The sequence below is a fragment of the Bos javanicus genome, chromosome 26 (genome assembly GCF_032452875.1).
Source record: "Bos javanicus breed banteng chromosome 26, ARS-OSU_banteng_1.0, whole genome shotgun sequence".
Lineage (NCBI taxonomy): Eukaryota > Metazoa > Chordata > Mammalia > Artiodactyla > Bovidae > Bos > Bos javanicus.
Window position 1 is genome coordinate 13,596,383 of NC_083893.1, and position 22,828 is coordinate 13,619,210.

A 22,828-nucleotide genomic window follows, 5' to 3' on the forward strand; every position below is an offset into this window, starting at 1 on the left:
CTCCTCTTTCTCAGGAAAGTAGCAGAGCATGTGCCATGAAGTAGAAATGAGAGGTAAATAGTAAGAAATATGGAGGGGTGAACATAAGGAAAAAGGTTAAAAAATTAGGAAGAGGTTTATTTATATTATAGATAGAGAAAGAATGAGTTCAGGGGAAAGATATGTTCAGAAATACAGAGTGGAAAAGTATGTAGAAGCACTCATATTTGAGCAGGGTGTAATAGATTAGAATGTAGAGTGAGATGAATGAGAGTATAGTTTAAAGGTCAATAAGCAGTGTGACTGGTGTAACATGGAGGCGGTAGTAATAGGCTAGATAATAGATACTTTGGCCACCTGATGCGAAGAACTGACTCATAGGACAAGACCCTGATGCTGGGAAAGATTGAGGGCTGGAGGAGAAGGGGACGACAGAGGATGAGATGGTTGGATGGCATCTTGGACTTGATGGACATGAGTTTGAGCAAGCTCTGGGAGTTGGTGATGGACTGGGAAGCCTGGCGTGCTGCAGTCTATGTGGTCGCAAACAGTCGGACACAACTGAGCGACTGAACCGAACTGAATAGATGTAGTTGATATTACAACAACCTTAAGTGGTTTCTCAATTTCTCTGGGAGTGCAAGTAAAATAATAGAATTCATGAATTTTATAGATTTTGGTACAGTATATCCAAATAAATAATCATCAAAGAAGATGTGGTTAATATTGAAGGTAGTAACTGGGACTGTTCCATAGTTTGGTTATTGTTCCTACAGCTAAAATAATCTGTCCCAGTGTTTTGTTTTAGTTTGCTGTAATAGTTTAGTTTTGATTTTTGGACCTAATATGTTTTAATGTATTATTAAAATGATAATTTTAACAGATGATTCAACAGCATCAAGAGTGGTTGGAAGACTTGGTTATTAGACTCCTTTGTGTGTTCGCTTTAGACAGATTTGGAGACTTTGTTTCTGATGAAGTAAGTATCTAAGGGAGGCTTTACCCAATCAGATTTCAGATTCTTAAAATATATATATATGTATATATTTTTTTTGCAAATGTGAATTTTCTTGCTTTCTCATTTTTAGGTTGTGGCACCGGTTCGTGAAACTTGTGCTCAAACGTTAGGTGTGGTGTTAAAACACATGAATGAAACAGGAGTTCATAAGACTGTGGATGTGCTGCTTAAATTACTTACACAAGAACAGTGGGAAGTTAGACATGGTGGTCTGCTAGGAATAAAGTATGCTTTGGCAGTTCGTCAGGTAAACACTTCAGTTTTTGAAGCATGTATGGGAGAGTTTTCCCCCTCTTAGTTTATTCTCATTAATTAAATGAACTGGCTCTAGATTCTTAGTGTTACAGATAAGCCAGTCCTTCAAGATTTGCCTCCTTGAGGTAGTATCATAGAGACAGGTGATGCTACTAACAATTTAAGTATGAATTAAAAGAGAATTATGCTTGGAAACCTGTTTCTGTTTCATAGCAAGCCCAATTCTCAGTGAGATTTCTAGTGTATGATCACAGGAGTAACCTTTGGGTGCTGACTGTTGGGGCAATTGAAAAGAGGGTAGGTTGGAGTAATGAGAAGCAGGAAGAGATGATTTTCTTTTTTCTTTTCTCTTATTCCCTTTGGTTGTCAGTGATTGAGATAGAAGTTCAGGTTCTAGCATAGGAGTATATATGTATGTGTATTCACAGTGGGAATTCATGTTCCTGCCTTGAAAACACGTTCTGATGTTTCAAGTCACATGGAATAGTGAAGTATTAATACTATTATGTTCTTTTTCAAATGAGATTAATTACATAGGTGTCTAATGACACTGTTTTCATTTCTGTTTACATGATTCTTTTAAAATAAATATTGGAATTTATACTTTTGTATGTTAATTTAATAAAAGATTTTTTAAGCACATCACTTGCACTATAGAAATTAATCTGTTTTGGTGTACTGTTTTACAGGATGTAATTAATACTTTATTGCCTAAAGTTTTAACTAGAATAATTGAAGGACTCCAGGATCTTGATGATGATGTCAGAGCTGTTGCTGCAGCATCATTAGTACCTGTGGTAGAAAGCCTTGTGTATCTTCAGACACAAAAAGTAAATATTTTTGCATTTTTTTCCTATAGAGCCTTTTACATTTGTTGTGTAGCGTGTTAGAAAAAACATTGAGGTTGGTTTTTTTTTTTTTTTTTTTAACATCTCCATTTTTCTTATGTCAGCCCTCTGGTGCATAAGATCTTGATATATATATTCTCGGGAAGAATAAATTGTGTCTTTTTATTCCCTTTCATGTACAGAATATGTGGAGAACTTCCTTAAAAAGAAAGCAACCATTCCTTGTTCATTTCATTCCTGGTTTTTAGGCAAATGAGATTTTTGCTTGTTTTGATTTTGACTTTTGATTTTTTATTATGTTTTCATTTTTGAAATGCCTCTTTTAAGGTCCATCTGATTTCCCTCTATTGTTAAAACCAGAACATGTGTATTTGAGAGTACTTCGAAAGCTCAGAAAATAAATTTGTCTTTTCATGATGATTAAGAACGTTTTAACTATATTAAAATTGCTCAGAGGGTCCTGACATATATGTGTAAGCTGTATTGTTTTCAAAGTTTATGATTCTTTTTTATGGAAAATACAGTTGGGATATCTTATTTCTTGAATTCTCCATCCATTATGAACCTCGCTAGAAAGGTAAATGCCAAAGTAGAGCTGAGTGGCATTAAAAAGAAGGGTAGAGAATTGCTGAAGATGAATAATGTTTCCTCCTTAACTTTACTCAGAACTGGGATTATCCAAGGTCATTGGGGTTGTATATGTTATTGAATCAATAGTGACTCCTGAAATACAGTTTGGCATGGCTGGTGAATATTTCTTGCAAAATTAATAACTTTTTTTGATAACCTATCTTATAGGTACCTTTCATTATAAATACATTATGGGATGCTCTTCTGGAACTAGATGATCTAACAGCTTCAACAAATAGTATTATGACTCTTCTGTCATCCTTGTTAACTTATCCTCAGGTTCAACAATGCAGGTAATTATTTCTATTCAATGGAATAAAGTAGAAAGTGTTTACATACAGTTCCAGATAATTAAACATATGATAGTCTAGAATCTTTTAGAACAGCACTGTAAGTAGGGGATGCCAAAGACAGTTATTTTCAGGAGGACTTTTCTTCTTCATTCTCTAGCCACCAGCTCTTTGGGGGCAGAAACTTAGAGAGGCTATATTCTTGGGTTAATTCCATTATATAATCATTCAACTTGTTAATCCTATCATAGTTAACTTTAGATAAACAGTTATCCATTTTATTTTCACCCCTAGCTCTAGACTATAGAATTTTGTAGCCTTTGTGACTGTGGTTAATAGAATTATCAGTGAACATCAGTTTTACATTTCCAAATTTTGCTACTCTGTAAGCATTTTCTTCGTGATGTTCACAAAGAAATATTTTGATTTCAATAATCACTTAACAGGAAGGGAATACATAATAATGTAATACAATGTTCAAAAGCAGAGAATGGGTAAAGCAAAGACATAAACCAAAAATTTAGTGTCATTTATTTTACTGTCTTGATATCTGAAATGAAGCTTAGCTAATTAATGTATTCCCTGCCTTTTAGACTGGCTCCTAAATATTAATATCTTTGGAGATACAGAAAAAAAAAAAATTAGATGAAAAAGTTAATTACTCTTCTTAGGCTAGTAAGTGTATTCAATGAATGTTTATGTAATTATGATTATAAATGATTTCTGGTCCTGTGAGTAAATCTGTTTCCAATGAAAATCATTGATGTGTGAAAAACATCACACATGTTTTTCATGTTTCACAAATAAATATTTTCTTGATTTCAGTAATCACTTATCAGGAAGGGAGAGAATGTTTCAGGTAATACTGACCTGCGGTCGTCCTTCAACATTAAATTTAGGCTAGTGGGACAACCCAAAATTGGAATAGCAAAATAAGTGCCTATAAAGTGAAGAGAAAAATTGAAATGGTAGTGCATATATGGTGTTGCCTAATTTTCAGACACTTTCATTGGTATAAGGGTTAAATGAGTTAATCTGTGTGAAAGCCCTTCTCAAGCTGCAAAATGCAAGAATTCTTAATTATTATTAGGGGTTGGCAAACTTTTTCTGTCCAGATAGTGAGGCTTTGGCTTTGTGGCCATATGATCTCTGTCAAAGCTACTCAACTCTGTCTGTGTAGCACAAAAGCGCTTGTAGATAATACATAAAGGAATGAACGTACCTGTAATTCTATAAAACTTTATTTAAAAACTCATGTAGAGTGAACTTGAACTGTGAGCCTTGGTTTGTTTGCACTTGCCCTAAAAAATAAAAAAGGCTTTGGACTTAAAAAATGTATGTATATAATCAAGTGGACAGTGTTGGAAAAGCTAGATAATGTAAAAACAAAATCAAAGAATGTAGTGAAAATTCTGTTAATTCAGTGTGAAATAATGTAGTTTTCGATCTTTTTTTTTTTTTTTTCAAAATTGCCTTAGAAAATTTGCTTCATATGTTGTGATATTTGGCAGATACTTTCCAGCTTATGTAAGAAGAAATGCAGCATGTATTTGGAGCATGAAGAGTTACACTATTAACAAGACCTGCTATAATGCTTTTTCATATTTGAGTCTATTTTATGTCTGTGTGTGCATGTGTTTAAGTTGTAATTTTATAAGTAAATTTACTAGATGTGTAAATAAATGTAAAAGGCGACGTTCATTTAAATCTGCAAGTAATGAAAATATCATTAAAAGATGGACCTCCTTAGAGGAGCCAAAAGAACAGATAATTACACTGACATATTCTTTTTTCCTCATGTGTTTTTCTATCGAGGTATATATTTCAAATGCTACTTATAAATAATTTGCTAATTTGAGGTGACTTTTATAAATGACTCATGGATGTGACAGGAATCCTATGGTCCAAGTTGTTAGCCAACTCGTGCCTTTGCTTGCTTTCACATTTAAAATCTAATCTGTGAGAAGGAAGATAATTTGAGTTTGCCATAAAATTTAGTAATGCTAGTTTAGGATAACAAATTCCAAAGCTACTACCATTACCATCCCTTGCTTCTTTTGATATATGATAGAGATGGCCTCAAAGGGGTATATAAATTCTGTGCACCTATTGGTTACCCGTTGGAGTTAATGGTAGGAAAGGATTAAGGATTAACAATCCTGATTTGTGTGTAGGCGGACTATCAACTAAGATACATGTCCCATTTTCCTGAGTGAGAACAGACTGAGAATAAATGCAGTTATATTGAAAAGTTCTAATTTGATAGAGGTGATTTATGGTATTAGTGCCACAGAATAACCTCATGTTAATGTTTCTGCATTTGTTCTATTCTGGTGGTACAATAACAGTTTCGTATGAGGGTGTTAAGCAAGTGTTCATAGGAAAATTGTATTGTCTTTTTAGAATTTATTCATCAAAAAAGTTGCTAGGTCCATAAGGAAATGATATTTAGATGATGTATCAACAGAATTTCAGCTAAGGATGAGTAAGATTGACCTGTGTCTTCTTCATTAGTATTCAGCAGTCACTCACAGTTTTAGTTCCACGTGTCTGGCCTTTTTTGCATCACACTATATCATCAGTTCGAAGAGCGGCCTTGGAGACTCTGTTCACTTTATTATCAACACAAGACCAGGTAAGAACTAATACTACAGTAATCTTGAAATTTTTAGAGATTAATTTTGTAAGATCAATCTGACCACCAGGTTACCCTTGCTTCACATAAATATCAGGAGAATGCTAGGGCTAGTAAAACTGGTATGGTGACTATGTAGATACATAAAAATATAATCATCACAAGGGCAGAAATATTTTAATACTGTTCTAGATTGTATTCCCAGCCCATATGGAATATTGCTTAACACAAAGGTGGCTCTCAGTAAGTTTTTGTTGAACCAAAGATTAAATCATCCCTTCCTGTCAAAGATCATGTTATTCATTCTTTGCCTGCTCTGTATGGTTGACAGTTGGATGGTTGGCAAAAACCATCCCAGGTTAGAAAGCTACCTGTGAAGCTCTGCAGTGTGACTTGAAAAGACTGATAATACAATTGCTAGGCACTTACTTCCTTTTAAGGAATACTCAGTCTTAAGAGCATTTTATTTCCAAGGAGTAACACATTGAAATGCCTACAGAGAACCTTCAGGTAATATCACTGTGTAAATAGAAATCTGTTATGAGCTGAGTAATCCTTGCTCTGTCTGTAAAAGGCTTCACATTCCTGTTTTAAAAATAGACCTAAAGGTCAAACAAAATACTAGAATTTAGGGAAACATCATAAGGAATCCATTTCTTATGCTGTTACTTACATGTGCTGCAGTTTGAGCCAGTGGTCTTTAAAAAACAATGGTTAATTTTCTTTTAGACTATATATTAATACTGTGGATAAATGTCTCTTTTGTGTTCATCAACCATGCATTCCTATGTGAATTAGGAATATTCCATGTAGACCTCCTTTAATTTATAGCACGGTATTGTGTTGCACTACCATGAATCAACATTTGTAAATTTCCTTTTGCATTATCATTTTTGTCTGATCAGAATCTTCTAAGAAAAAACTATCATGTCCATTTTATTAATATAATGCTTAGTTGATCAGGCATGGGTTCTGAGTTTTCACATTATTATTTTTTTTTTTTTTTTTCGGTTTTGTGAGTTTGGCCTAAGTGTTTTTGATGTAAATATTCTTAAATTCACTTTAGATAGACCTGTTAAAATTATCACATTTCTTCCCTTCATATTGTTGTTTTGTTTTTTTAATACACTTTACTTTTAGGAGCAATTTTAGGTTTACAGAAAAGCTGAGCAGGAAGTCCATAGTTCCTATATGCCCCTACCCATATGCACAGTTTCCCCTTTAGCTAACATGCATTAGTGTAGTGCATTTGTTGCAGTTGATGAACCAGTATTGATACATTATTAACTAAAGCCCACAGTTTACACTAGGGATTACTATTTATAGTGTAGATTCTATGGGTTGACATATGTACAGTGGTATGTGTTCACCACGAGAGTATCATAAGGAATAGTTTCACTGCGCTAAAAAATGCCTGTGCTGCACCTGTGCATTTCCACTTTTCCTCCCTTCACAGCGTTAGCAACCACTACTCTTTTATTGTTCTCATACTTTTCCCTTTTCCAGAATACCACATAGTTGGAGTTACGTAGTATGTGGGCTTCCCTGGTGGCTCAGATAAAGAATCTGCCTGCAATGCAGGAAACTTGGGTTTGATCCCTGGGTTGGAAAGATCCCCTGGAGAAGGAAATGGCTATCCATTCCAGTATTCTTGCCTGGAGAATTCCGTGGACAGGGGAGCCTGGCAGGCTGCAGTCCATGGGGTGGCAAAGAGTTGGACACGACTGAGCCACACACACATGTAGTATATTGCCTTTTAATAGTGGCTTCTGTTTCATTTAGCATTACAAAATTAAGGTTTCTCTATGTCTTTTTTATAACTTGATAGTTAATTTCTTTTTATCACTTTATAATATTGCATTGTATGGATGTGACACAGTTCATATATTCACCTGTTAAAGGATATTTTCATTTCTTTCTGTTTTTATCAGTTTGAATGAAGTTTTAAACATTTGTGTGTCGGTTTTGGTATGGGCATAGTTTTCAGTGCACTTGGGTAAATACTAAAGCACAATTGCTGGATCATATGCTAAGTATATATTTAATTTTATAAGAAAACGTCTTCCAAAAATGTCTGTACCAATTTACATTTCCACCATCAATGAATTAGGAGTTTCTGTTGCCGTATATCCTCCCCCCAGCAATTGATGTTGTCAGTGTTGTTGATTTTAGCCTTTCTATAAGTGTGTAGTGGTATCTCACTATAGTTTAAACTTGAAGTTCTCTAATGATATATGATGTTGAACATCTTTTCATATGCTTATCTTTAGTAATTTTGTTTTGTTTTGCAAAACCGTAAGACTTTATAAGGAAGATAGCCTGAATCTTACAACTTATCCCACCATAAGTACATACGCATATATGCTTGTCTCTAAAATGTTTTTGTATAGAACCACAGTTAATAAGTTATTTATAAATTCTCTTTTTTAAAAAATTTATTTGCCTGCACCACATGGCTTGGAGGATCCTAATTCCTTGACCAGGGATGGAATCTGGGCCCTGGGCAGTTGAAGCATGAAGTCCTAACCACTGGACTGCCAGGAAATTCCTGAAATCTCATTTGTATTAGGCTCTTTTATGACATACTTTGAAGATAAATTGTTTAATCCCTGTGCCTTTATCTCTGATGTTAACATGTGAAAGTATTAGCAAGTCTGGCTTCTCAGGGAGTATGAAATAAGAACTCTTAGGCAAACCAAATTAATTTTATTTGGTAATGACTTAAGAGGAGAAGGCAATGGCACCCCACTCCAGTACTGTTGCCCGGAAAATCCCATGGATGGAGGAGCCTGGTAGGCTGCAGTCCATGGGGTCGCATAGAGTTGGACATGACTGAAACGACTTAGCAGCAGCAGCAGCAGCAATGACTTAAAATCAGGATGTAACTTTTTTTTGGGGGGGCTGAACTAAGAGCTTGACAAAGTGAAGTAATTTATCATTTGTTTTTCCTTTTTTAAAAAAGTTTTTATTGGAGTTTAGTTTATCATGTGTGAGCTTCTGCTGTGCAGCAAAATGAATCATACGTATATATTCATTTTTTTAGGTTCTCTTCCCATGTAGAGCATTACTTGATTTTACTTTCTATAGACTGTATTTATTCATGCAAGTTTATATATGAATGTATATATGAATGTTTATCTGTAAATTACTTCACTGGAATATCTAGATTAATTCGTGTTCATAACCACTATATTTAATAGTGGTTTTAGTCAGAACTCAACTTAGGAACCCTTCCCTGGTGGCTCAGAGGATAAAGCATCTGCCTGCCATGCGGGAGACCCGGGTTTGATCCCTGGGTTGGGAAGATCCCCTGGAGAAGGAAATGGCAACCCACTCCAGTATTCTTGCCTGGAGAATCCCATGGACAGAGGAGCCTGGTGGGCTACAGTCCATGGGGTCGCAAAGAGTCGGACATGACTGAGCAACTTCTCTTTGTTTCAACTAGGAAAATATATTCTGGACATTAACCTCTAGTTTAGCCATATTTTGTTGACTGGGTAAGCTTTTCCATTCTCTTTGCATCAGAGTCACCTTCTGAGTCATTGAAAATTTTAGTACATAAAGGTATTGATTTTTATTTGAAAGGCAAGCATTAGCATGATGCTTATAAATTTAGCATGAAGATATACATGAGATTGAGTTGGAATTTGGGGGCATATTTAGTCCAGGATGTAAGAAAATTTACTGTATGCATATTTAGAGAAGGGAATAAAGACCAAAAAAACAGAGCTGACTGAGACTTTGGCATTTGAGAACATTAGCATAATTAGGTATTGGTCAGATTTTATAAAGGTATGAAAAGAGAGCAAAGTTTAAATATTTATCTAACTTTCAATAAATATTGGTTGGACAAATAAAACAAGGCATTACAAGTTGTCTAATTATAGAATTGGGTTTTGTTTTTTGGCAATGGGCCAAAATAGGATTTCAGACCAAATTAGTAGAGGAGCTGAGAACTCAGTATGATTCATAACTTTGATGTAGCTTCTTTCCAGATTTTCTTCCCTGCAACCCCATATCATTTGATATGGAGATAGAAATGATGATACCTACTGACATGAATCAGGTATTCATGGTACATGATAATCAGATTGCTGCTCCCCCCCCCCCGCCGCCCACATCTACACACTTTATGGGTGTGCTTGTGGGAAGAGAAAAGAGGGGGCATAGCAAAACGGTGCTGGCAAGATCTTATCCCACTTAAGATGCCAATTTTTCCAGTTAGGGATTTATTGCAATCCTACAATTGTGGGAAATTTTCCATATTACCAACTATTCCTTGTGACTTTGATTATTCTCATAATCAAGGTAGATTTGTTCAACAGTTATTTTAGTGCCTACTATGTGCCTACAATTTTCTAGATACTGATTGGTAAGAGAAAATTTCTGTTTCCTTCTGTAGAGCTTAAAACAGGAAGGTAAGCAAGACAGAAGAAGACAACTAGATAGGCCCTTATAATTACATAGTGGCCATTTTATAAAGCCATCATTACATAATGAGGGAAGGGTCTGGTAGGGGAAGAAGGTGGTGCTGCTGGATCCCTACTAGTGAGGTGAGTAAAGGTCAAGGAAGTGTCTTTCTGAAAGTACAGTTGAAACAGAGACCTGAAAGATGAATGGAATTTACCAGGTGAAGAGCAGGGTAACAGTCAGAGGAAGAACATATACAGGAGTGAGCATGATGGCACTAAAGAGGAAGGGAAAGGAAACTGGTCTGGCTGAAGGACTGAGCACAAGGGGATGTAGATGGCCAAAAGTTTCACCTTGATTTTGTAAATATAGTGACATGTCCAACGGTCTTATTTTTGCTTGTCATCAGTGTTCCTTATTCTGAGTTCCACAAAGGCAGAGTGAAGGCAGGAACACCAGTCTGAATAAAGGAGCTGTACAGAGACTGCCCCATTCTCTTTACACTAAATAAGTATCAGGCATTCCCCTGAGTATTCCCACAGATGCCCACCATTCCGTCTGACCCTCATTATAAAAATGACATAAAGTGCTAATACTGTGTCAATTATTTAACATAAACCAAAATATTTTTTAAAGCCCTCTTAAAATGTGAATTCACTTATAACTTGAGTTGTAGTATAGCTTATAGTTAATTTAAACCTGGTAAAGTAAACAGTCTGTGGTAAGAATTTTTCTGTAATATGGATTATACTCTGCTAGACTACTACTGAGGAGAAGGCAATGGCACCCCACCCCAGTATTCTTGCCTGGAAAATCCCATGGACAGAGGAGCCTGGTAGGCTGCAGGCCATGGGGTTGCTAAAAGTCAGGCATGACTGAGCGACTTCACTTTCAGTTTCATGCATTGGAGAAGGAAGTGGCAACCCACTTCAGTGTTCTTGCCTGGAGAATCCCAGGGACAGAGGAGACTAGTGGGCTGCCGTCTGTGGGGTTGCACAGAGTCGGACACGACTGAAGCGACTTAGCAGCAGCAGCTGCAGCAGACTACTACTGAAGTCATCAAAACTTTCCAGACTTTGCCTAAGATTAGAAGGGAAATTTGTGACTAGTAGACTCCTAGTTAGTAGCATACTAGAAGTCCACTGACTATTTTTTAAAATTCTGGGATGGAAAATCCCAACGTGGTTAATTTGTAAGCAATTTAAAGTATTGTACCCCTCACTGTACCCCACTCCTAACCAATTCAGTTTAATAAACCTGTAAATAAAAAGCAACATTAGATTACCTGCCTAAGTCAGTGTCTCCTGGAAGACAGGCACAAAATTTATGAAAACAGGTAAACCAGCTTTCAGATTTGCAAGAGGCAGGGTGTTTCTGGATTGGCCAAATTGTACTTAATGATTTTTGGAGAAAATACTAACAGTGAGCTGAAGCATGTAACTTTTTGTAACAATAACTAAAAGGAGATGCTTGCACAATTGTTCAGATAGAATAGCCTCAGCTGTTTTCTCAGCTTTATTTTGTAACTTGTATTTTCTGCTAGGCAGACTTTATGTTGTATTGCTGGAGAAATCTGCATTTTTAAAAATACTCGTTCCTGTGATGATAGTGACCTGCATATTCTGGGTTGGATTTTTTGTTTGGTTGGGCTTTTGGTTTCTCTTTATTTTTTAAATTTTATTTTCCTCTTTATTTATTGACTTTATAAAGCAAAATTAAACAGAAAATACAGAATGCCCATCTGTATACCTCCTGCCCTCCCCTACATAGCTGCTCCCACCATCAACATCACACACCAGAATGTTACAGTTAGTGAACGAACGTTGATATGTCATTATCAACCAATCCGTAGTTATATTAGGCTTCACTTTATTTTTCTGGGCTGTGCCACATAGCTTATAGGATCTTAGTTTCCTGACCAGGAATTGAATCCTGGCCCTTGGCAGTGAAAGCACTGTCCTAACCACTGGACCTGCAGGGAGTTCCCTTGGCTTCACTCTTGATGTTACGTGTTCATTTTACTGATTTTCACAGATGTGTGATGATCTTTCCATTATTATATCTTACAGAATAGTTTCTCTACCGTAAAAACACCCTGTGTTCTTTCATTCATTTATTCCTTTGGTTTTTTTAAATAATTATAAAGTAGAATTTACTACAGTAACAAAGTTTATAGCCTGAGAAGACTACTACAATTTATATTACATTCACTATTTATTAATATTGGGGGGGGGGAATCTTCCATCTATAGGTATGGCTTTGGGATCTACAAGCAACTGTTTTGATTTCCAGTGATGAGGTTAGGGGTGGATTAAGAGAACTGGTAAATATGGTAGGGGGAAATGAGAAGAAATTATTGGAGAGTAACATTAAATTATTTGCTTAGTGCTATTACAGCTTTCCTAATTGTGCCTGTTCTCTGCTGAGGAAAGGAGAACTTTTCTTCTTTCCAACGTCCCTTTCCCTTTCAATGAAAAGTAGTTCTTTAAGGCATCCCCTGTCCCTGAGCAGGCTCCCCCCAGCTGATGATTTTGCAGTCTGTCGAATTTCTTTCAAGCCATTTTGAGAAAGGTGAAAAAAAGAAGACCAGGGTTATTAGTTTCCTACTGGCAAGAGAACTATAGGTAGCTTTCTGAGTTATGCATTATCCCTAGACCTTCTCACTTTCTGGAAATTCAGTTAAACATTTTCCAAATGTCTCTTCAGTCTCTTCCAGACAGTTCAGTTCAGTTGCTTAGTCGTGTCCGACTGTTTGCAACCCTGTGAACTGCAGCACGCCAGGCCTCCCTGTCCATCACCAACTCCCAGAGTTTACCCAAACTCATGTCCATTGAGTCAGTGATGCCATCCAACCATCTCATCCTCTGTCATCCCCTTCTCCTCCTGCCCTCAATCTTTTCCAGCATCAGGGTCTTTTCAGATGAGTCAGCTCTTTGTATCAGGTGGCCAAAGTATTGGAGTTTCAGCTTCAATATCAGTCCTTCCAGACCCAGGACTGATCTCCTTTAGGATGGACTGGTTGGATCTCCTTGCAGTCCAAGGGACTCTCAAGAGTCCTCTCCAACACCACAGTTCAAAAGCATCAATTCTTCTGTGCTCAGCTTTCTTCCAGACAACATAGTTTTTATTTTTTAAAAATTGTGGAAGTATGTGATGTTAAGTACTGTGAACTAGTTAATAAAATTTTTAGTTCTTATTCAGTGAGCTTGTAATTTGTACAGTAGACAACATGAGATTCCTTTTCTACAGTTCTGAGCACACAGTGGATTTAGTTAAGCACCATTTGATTGCTTGATTTGGATGGGCTTTTGATTTGTTGAGAAATTCCTTAGATTGAGGTTTAAACCTGAGCTTAAGGAAATCCCTGAAGCGGAAAGCAAAATATTATACATAAGTATGTATATAAATGTATTTTTCTAAGAGAAGATTGTGCATAGTCTTTCCCTGATTTTCAGAGGGTCCTTAACCCAAAATAAATTAGGAACTTTGGCTTTAATTTTGTAGTGAACTCAAAGTTGAATTTTCTAGATTGGATATTATCTCACAGTTCTTTCCTTGCATTAATGATGAGCACATACAACTTAAGCTGATTATCTAGCACAACTGTAGTGTGATCATTTATCAAATTTCCCTGACAGAGCAGTGATACACAATGAAACCAAAGAGATGTAACTGGTTAGAGCTTGCTCCCGTATACAGGATGATTTCAGTTTATTAGAAGCAAAATTCAGTGTTGTTAATCAGACTTTCTCCAGGTTCCTAGAAACTGTATGCCATTTAATTTCTCCAAATCACTGGAATAATACGGTGTTTTTGCTCAGAATCTTGTCAAAATTTATCACCAGTTGAACGTTTTTGATGAAGTCATAACAGTCTTTTCATGGTAGTACTTCTGTTATTTGACTTAAAACTTTTAAAATAAGCTAATGCTGCAGAATTATGTTATAATTTTGATTTTTCTTTTTTTTAGAACTCTTCATCTTGGCTTACACCTATCCTTCCTGATATGCTTCGACACATATTTCAGTTTTGTGTTTTAGAAAGCAGCCAGGAAATTCTGGACCTCATTCACAAGGTATGTGGTGAATATATCTGTACTCCTTTTCCCAGTACCTTGGTAGATGTAAAAATTTTTTTCATAATTCTGTACAGTTATTGATCAGGGATTTAAGAAGTTAGAAATCATCCAAGACATTTTAATAGTCTGGAGATCAAGGAAATAGACTTTTTATGGATTATAATGGTTAAGTCCTGGTTAGTTGTGTGACACATTAGGCAGGTGTTTTAAGCACTTTCTTCATAGCCTCAATACAGAAAATAAAAAATGAAGAAAAGACAACTTTTTTCCATCATTTATTTTGCTTTCTATCAGGATGTTTATCTGTCCTAAAGAGTATCTTTTGAGATTTATTGGTAATATATAGAGTCTGTTGTCATAATTTAGACTTGTACTTTTTCCTTTTATTTAGGAATATTGGTCGTATGTGTTGGAACCTATAAAGAATAGCCACTTGATATGTTTAATAACATTTATGGGAGGAAATGGCACTGTTGTACCTTTAATATCTGTTAACGTAGTCTTGAATCACTGGCCTTTGAAGTGGCTCATTGTTAACAGCTGTGGGTTAACATTGGTGGTGTTTCTACATGCTGGCCCTAGCCCATTTAATGTTAGGCATCAAGAAAAGTGCCTGAGTGCTCTAGAGCCCTGCTCTGCAACAAGAGAAGCCACTGCAGTGAGAAGCCCCTGCAGCACCAAGGACCCAGCACGACCATAAATAAATAAATAAATAAAATTATTTTCTTAAGTGCTTTATTGAGTAAGATCATGAATCAGGATTCACATTGTTTTTAATTTATACTAGGATATTACTCTAGTATATTACTGTGATATGGCTTCCCTCATAGCTCAGTTGGTAAAGAATCCACCTGCAATGCAGCAGACCCCGGTTTGATTCCTGGGTCGGGAAAATCTCCTGAAGAACGGATAGGCTACCCACTCCAGTATTCTTGGGCTTCCTTTGTGGCTCAGCTGGTAAAGAATTCGCCTGCAATGTGGGAGACCTGAGTTCTGTCCCTGGGTTGGGAAGATCCCCTGGAGAAGGGAAAGGCTACCCGCTCCAGTATTTTAGCCTGGAGAATTCCATGGACTGTAAAGTCCATGGGGTCACAAAGAGTTGGACACAATTGAGTAACTTTCATTACTCCAATATATTGGATATTACTAGGATATTACTCTAGCATATACTAAGGGTATTCTCTAAATTTAGCAGGAGCTGTTTTATATTGAAGCATGTATTGAATATAGGAATGCAGTAGAGCTTTATGATACAAAGAAAGGATTCCAGATATTTACTGAAATTTTGATAACTTTTTTATGGGTATTTTAAAAAATGATTTTCATAAAATACTGAGGAAAACACTTTGTATTCTTTTTTAAAAAACTTTCTTTTGTATTACTTTTTTTTAGTATACAAACTTATCTACCCTAAAACAGTATTTCAAAGTAAGCCTATATGTTGAATTTTAAAATTAATTTTTGTGCTATTTCCTACTTTTTTTTTTCAATTCAGTATCACTAAAAGTATTAGGTTTTATTAGGCCTTGCTAGAAAAATTTCATTTTCTTGTTCCCTTCTCATTCTGCAGGTTTGGATGGAATTGTTGAGCAAGGCTTCAGTTCAGTATGTGGTAGCGGCTGCTTGTCCATGGATGGCTGCATGGCTTTGCTTAATGATGCAGCCTTCTCATTTACCTATTGATTTAAATATGTTGCTGGAAGTAAAAGCTAGAGCCAAAGTAAGTGTAGAGGAACATAATGTATTTGTATGTTCAACTTATAATTTTTAATACAGTAACTGTTAAGAAATCTGTATTGCTTTATTGTAAGTGTGATATTATTATTGTAACAGAAGGAAAAATTATTTTATTGGCACCTTGATAAAATGCATAGTAATTTTTATCCATTAAAGTTTTGTGAAAGAACTGTGTTCTAGTGGAATTATAACAAATGAGATTATTTTTTATGTTGTCTGTTAAATTTTAATGGTAAATCTTTAATTATTATTTTCCTCTCTTATTCACTTAGGAAAAAACAGGTGGTAAGGTGCGCCAGGGCCAAAGCCAGAGTAAAGTGCTTCAGGAGTACATTGCAGGTGCAGACACCGTCATGGAAGACCCCACCACCAGGGACTTTGTTGTTATGCGGGCCAGAATGATGGCCGCCAAGTGAGTATACATAAATCCAAAAGTCATTTAACCAAAAGATTCCTCCCATGTGTCTGTCAATCCTTCCTCCATCATACTAGAGTAAGAAAAAAATTAAAAAGTAAGAAAACATTTTTCATTCTTTTGAAGTTTTAAAACTAAGATTTGTAATTTTTGGTGCACATATACTTTAATATTTAAGCTTAGGTGAAGTCATCTTAAATGGCAGATACTAAAATTTGTTTGGGAAGGCAGCCAAACAGTTGCACAGTCCACAACAAAATTTGAACAGCTAGGCCACATAACTGTGTTTTCAGGTCTGAAAATCTCCTTTGTTTGTTTTGTTGTTTTAGTTGCTAAGTCATGTTCGACTCTTTGTGACCCCATGAGCTGTTGCCCTCCAGGCTCCTCTGTCCATGGGATTTCCCGGGCAAAAATACTTGGAGTGGTTTGCCACTTCCTTCTCCAAGGATTTGTATTTTTTTTTTATGAAGATAAGATAGGAGTTAAGTCTTCCCTGGGAAAAGTTATAGCTTCAGTAGGGGAAACTTTTTTATAAAGTAATTTTATAATTATATAAAGTAATTTTATAATTTTATAAAGTAATTTTTATAGTAACTTCTTTTTTTCTCCCTCTTAGGCTGTTAGGAGCCCTTTGTTGCTGTATTTGTGATCCAAGTGTAAATGTGGTAACCCAAGAAATTAAACCAGCAGAATCCCTTGGCCAGTTACTACTCTTCCATTTGAACTCCAAATCTGCCTTACAGAGAATTAGTGTAGCTTTGGTAATCTGTGAATGGGCTGCTTTACAGAAGGTAAGATTTTGCCCCCAAATAAATGAAGACAACCTAAACTAGGTTCCATTAGCTATTAGGATGATTTTCATTGTATTTTACAAACAGAAAAGTGAAAATTTTCTGTTAAAAAAATTGAACATTTATAGAAAAGTATTCCAAGTTATACTGAAACATTGTTTCTCTCTCATTTGCCTTTAACCCTAGCCTTTTTTCTTAGAACCCCCCGTTTTGTACCTGAGAACTACAAAACATAAGAGGCTTTGAGAGCTAGAAGTCCATTTGTATGAGTAGTAGCAAGGGCAGATTTTTGGTCACAGGAAGAATAAAATCAGCACATTTAAACCCAAATCTTTGCATTTCCAAATAAACCATTCCCTTGCAGCCCCTTTAATTTTTAACTTCTAGTAAGATGTATTGATTTTGTGTAAGACTTGCTTCTGTAAATCAAAGAAACTTCCTGCTGGCTTTGTTTATTCCATTGACTGGAATTCTGGAAATTTAACTGTCTGCACTTGCTGTGAGAGTTGCTTGTTACTGCCTCTTAACAGTTTGTCAAAGCTGTGTCTAAAAGTAATTGAGCCATGCTCTATTGCAGCTGAAACCCCAGCTTTGCCTCTGGAAAGAAGCAAGGCTCATCTGTTTTTAGGCAGGACGTGGTGTGCTGGAGAGGCAGTGATGCTGTGTTTTTGTGCCTCTCAGACTCAGCAGCAAGTGTTGACAGTTCGGTTTCTGGACCCTCACAGAGCTTCTCTGGACTTACTCTGTGAAGCCCAGGCTGATCACCCAGATCCCACAGAATCCCTCATGGCTCACCACTGAGGTCATTCCCCCTCTGGTTGGGGCAGGCAACAACCAGAGAGAGTGGGAAGGGTTAGTTAAATTTGGGGGCAGGTGAGTAGCTTTTAAATTATATATCCATTTCTACAGTATGGCATGTGAAACTATGGGTTCAATTGTTAAGAAATCTAATGAGTTTTTAAATAACATTTTTTAGTGCATGCTAAGTGTTCTTTTCTGACTGATTTCTTTTTACAGTTGTATATTTTTAAATCTGTCTTGGAATAAATTCAGAATAAAGTAAGAGTAATTAGGTGGAAAATTTAATGGAATTGTAATAGTTCCATGTGCATGTTCTGTAGTCATTCATATTAAAATTTTAGAGTAGTTTGGGTGTGTTACCTTTTCTCTGTGAAACTAACTATGTTCTGGGAGATAACAGAATATAGATTCAAAAACAATAGAAATTTAGACTTGGTAGTTTGCAAGTGAAGATTATGCATTTCTAGAATTACATTTACGTATTGGCCCTGAATATTTGTTGTCTGTTACATTTTAGGAGTGTAGAGCTGTTACCCTAGCTGTGCAGCCACGTTTGCTTGATACCCTTTCAGAACATTTGTATTATGATGAAATTGCCATTCCATTTACACGAATGCAAAATGAGTGTAAACAGCTTATTTCATCATTAGCTGATGCACATATTGAAGTTGGTAATAGAGTAAACAACAACGTTTTTACAATTGATCAAGCTAATGACCTGGTGAGTAAAGAAGTGACTTTCTTAATTTTAGAGCATGAAATAAGATAAGAAATTTGTCAATGTCATGTTTACCACAAAAACACTTAATTTGTTGAATCTATTTGTGGCTTGGTAGCCTATCATATTGGAGAAGGAAATGGCAACCCACTCCAGTGTTCTTGCCTGGAGAATCCCAGGGACGGCGGAGCCTGGTGGGCTGCCGTCTATGGGGTCGCACAGAGTCGGACATGACTGAAGCGACTTAGCAGCAGCCTATCATATATTCAGAATAAAGTAAGAGTAATTAGGTGGAAATTTTAATGGAATTAAATTCCCTTTGGAAAGGTTATTTCATTGTATTGACTTTTCTTCAAACAAGAGAATGGGGAAGGGATTTTTTGAAAAAAAAAAATCTCAGCTTTGACAAACCAATACACCTTTATTAGCAAAAGCTGTTGCCTTTTGTCATTTCTCAGTTTTGCCTAAGACTGGCAGAGTATGGGGGAAAAAATGTTTCTGAGTATTTCTCCTCCCCCTTCCTAACTTACAGTGAAAACATTCAAACATAAGAGAAATATACAATTAATATTCATACACCTACCAACTAGATTCCAGTTAACACCTTACTAAATTTGCTTTATCATATATGTATTAATTGCAATACGCAACCATTAATCCATATTTTTTATGTATTTCTAAATAAGTCGCAGACAGCTATCAGTACACCTCAACTAAAATTCAGGGTTTTCCCTTTTTTTTGCTCTTTCTTGTGTCATTAACTAAAATTTAGTTTTTACGGTTATTTGCTCTTTCTTTGAGGTAAAACTTATATTCTATGAATTGTACAAATCTTCAATGGAATATATGATGAATTTTAACAGAAATGTATACCTTTGAAACCCAAACCTCTGTCAAGATACAGCCAGTGCCATACCCACTTCCCAGTCAATCTCCTGCCCTCAGAGAACCCTAGTTCTGGTTTCTCATGCATCATAGATTACTTTTGCCTGTTCTTGAATTTCATATAAATGGAACCATACACTCTGTGCTGTTCAATGTAAGGATCTTTTTCAGCATGATATTTTTTAAAATCATCTGTGATGTTACATGTATCAGTAGTTCATTCTTTTGTATTGCTGAGTTTTCTTGCATTGTATAAACATGCCAAAGTAAGTGTAAGCCCTTCTCCTGATGAACACTTGGGCTGCTCCAAGTTTTCAGCTGTTGTGAACAGAGCTGCTGTAAACATTTTTGTATAAGTTTTTAAGACATGTTTTCATCTCTCTTGGATAAATACATAGTGGCATTGCTGGGTCATAGGCTGAGATGTTTATTTAGTTTTATAAACAATTGCAGTTTCCCAAAAGTGGCTGTATCATTTTACCTTCTAATCAGCAATATATGAGAGTTTTGGTTGCTCCACATCATCACCAACAGTTGGTGATGGTCACTCCTTGTAATTTTTGCCTTTCTGGTGGTTGTGTGACAGTGGCATTGTGGTTTTAACTTGGCATTTCCTTGATGACTAATAAGTGTAAAACTTTTTTGTGTCTTATTCACCATTTGTTAATCTTCCTTTCCAAAATGTGTTTTCAGCTCTTGTCTATTTTTAATTAGGTTCTCTTTTTATTATTGAGTTGGGAGTTTTTTTTATATATTTTGGATACCAATCCTTATCATATAGATGCTTTCAGAACATTTTCTCCCAATATGAGGCTTGCTTTGTCTTTGAATGAGCAGGTATTTTTAAGTTTGATGAAGTCTCATTTATCAGTTGTTTTCTTTTACTGTTATTGTGTTCTGTGATCTAAGGTACCTTTTCTTATTTCCAAGTGACGAAGGTATTCACACACATTTTCTTCTAAAGCATTGTAGTTTTAATGTTTAATCATCCATATTTACGTTTATGTATAGTGCTAAATAGAGACTGCATTGTTTCATATAGATACCTAATTTTTTCATTGTCATTTATTGAAAAGATTTTCCTTTTTCCATTGTATTGTTTTGTTTCCTTTGTCAAAAATTATTTGAAATGGATGTGTGGTTCTGTATCTGGGCTCTATTTGTTCATTCTGTTTGTCTCTCTGTATGCCAGCAGCAGTGTTTGCATTGCTGTATCTTTGTATTTAGTAAGTCTTTGAGGTTAGGTAGTGTGAAAGAGTTCTTCCTGAGTTATAGAATCAGAAGTTCAGCTACTTTACTTGAGTTAATCCTGTGAAGGAGCATATTTCATTTCTTATCCCCCTTTCTTATTTAAAAAAAAAAAAAACACACACAGTATAGTTGAAATTGTTTTTGGTTTCTTTCACCTGTGAGAAAAAGCTAAAATTGCTCCAGTCTTCTTTATTGTTTTTATATAATTTCTCCTTTTTGCCTCCCCTTCCCCATGTTTTGCTTTCTTAGAATAAAATCTCAAATTTTCTTTAAGGTCTGGGGTCCCTTTTTAGTGTTTCTGACAAGATTTTTTTTTACAGCTATTACATGGCCTTTTAAAGCTTTTCTTATTCAGATCTCTTAGTCCCTAGTGGAACTACTGTTCTGTTTCATCAACTTCCTTAGTCCAGTGGTTTTAACCTAGGATATCAGAGTCTCCAGAAGAGCATATTTGAGGGAAGAACAGTTTTAAAAGATTAATCTTGGCCCTGGCTAAGAGTTGTTCTTTGTATCTTTCTTTGCATTCCTATTTTTCTCTTACCTGCCAGATACAGGCTTTGTCTCTCACTGTTCGCATAATTTAGTTCTTATCCATGGGCTGTACTGTCTTCTCTTGATCTTTTATGTTCTTCAGTTAGGCATTTTTGTTTGGATATCTCACTGTCATTTCAAACTTAACACCACCAAAACTGGAATTTATTTTTTAACAGAAAATAGCCCTTTTTATCCACAGTCTCAAATCTTGTTAACATTTCCTTTCAGAAAGTTTCATGTGTTTGTTCTTTCTCTGTTTCCATCACTGCAACCCAGTCAAAGGCCTTAGTATTTTATGACTAGGTCCTGACTCATCTCTCAGGCTCCAGGCAGTCTCTGGTTCATTTCACCCTGCCTGCTGTGCCAGACGAGTGAAGTTCTTAGTGCCATTCTGAACACATCTCTCCCCTACTTAAAAACATTATTTTCTTTTTCCTTGATTTTGGTTTTTTCCTTTCTTTCAACACCACCTCTAAACTCCCCATCTCTTTTCTCATTATTTCTCAAACTTCCTCCACTTAAGCCTAGTTAGTTTTGCTCTTGCAAAAGTACACCACCCATGTTCACTTTCTTTGCTTCACTTATTCTCTCTTCCATGTCTGAACTCCTCTTCCCTTTGCCAGAAATTCCCTACCCTCAACCCTGTATGCTCATCCCAAGTTCATTTCTTGACGTTCTTTCATCTAAGCCCTGTGCTTAAGCCATGATGACTGCTATCAGTTCCTTGAACAGTGCCTCGACTTCCACTCACTACCTCAGCTCTTTTTTCCAAGATGTCCTCATAACTCCAGACTTAACTATTGTTTAAAAACCTAGCATAAGTGTTACTGCCTCTAACAAGCTTTCATTGCTTTTGTCATCTGAGAAGAGGTAAGCTGCCCTTGGGCTCCCACAGCAACTTGCACTTACCTTAGTTTCATGCTGTATTGTCTTTGTTTACCTGTGTGTCTCCCACATTAGTCTCCACATTTTTTTGAGTGTATAAAGACATTGGTTTTACTCATGTTTTAGTATCACTCATTAAATATTCGTTGACTGAATGAATAAATGGAAATTGGAAAGCTTTACCTAAGCTGCCTATAATCATTGAACATTGACAGAAGCATAGTGTATTTAGGACAGTGTTTTAAACTTTTAGTAGTGAAACCCTGTTTCAAATAATCTTATGCAGAGCTTGAACACATAAAACAGACAAAGCAAAGTGGAGAATATAAGCTAGAAGTGGTATAATGATCATGTTTCTTTGTAGAGAACAGACACGATCAAGCAGATAAAGCTCAATTTAAAGTCTTTCATATTTTATAGTGATAAAAGATCTTAAAGTTTTTCATAGTTTTAGTGATAAAAGAAGATCTTATCTGTGTGTCTGTTGTGCTTCTCATAATAAAAGTCTGGCATTATCAGTCTTGCCCATAAGAAAGTTGATCATTTCTAAGTCTGAAAAATTGGGTTATCCATTTTTAAAAAGATAGGTTCTTTAATGTTACAGACTTTTCTGACCAACGTTGATCAGATTGGGTCTATTTATAGAGCCTTTTTATGATTCCAGTTAT

The 22,828-nt window shown here is 35.9% G+C and overlaps 1 protein-coding gene across 2 annotated transcripts in view; it reads left to right on the forward strand.

Annotated features, from left to right (window-relative positions):
- The window catches only part of BTAF1 (B-TFIID TATA-box binding protein associated factor 1), an 87,852-nt gene that overhangs the window by 36,776 nt on the left and 28,248 nt on the right, over nt 1–22,828 (forward strand). For both annotated transcript variants that reach the window (XM_061402793.1, XM_061402795.1), the window contains 10 exons: nt 863–958; nt 1,068–1,244; nt 1,942–2,082; nt 2,899–3,023; nt 5,535–5,655; nt 14,036–14,140; nt 15,714–15,863; nt 16,153–16,292; nt 16,912–17,086; nt 18,405–18,608. In XM_061402793.1, coding sequence (XP_061258777.1) covers nt 863–958; nt 1,068–1,244; nt 1,942–2,082; nt 2,899–3,023; nt 5,535–5,655; nt 14,036–14,140; nt 15,714–15,863; nt 16,153–16,292; nt 16,912–17,086; nt 18,405–18,608 — 1,434 coding nt within the window. The remainder of the gene's footprint in view (nt 1–862; nt 959–1,067; nt 1,245–1,941; nt 2,083–2,898; nt 3,024–5,534; nt 5,656–14,035; nt 14,141–15,713; nt 15,864–16,152; nt 16,293–16,911; nt 17,087–18,404; nt 18,609–22,828) is intronic.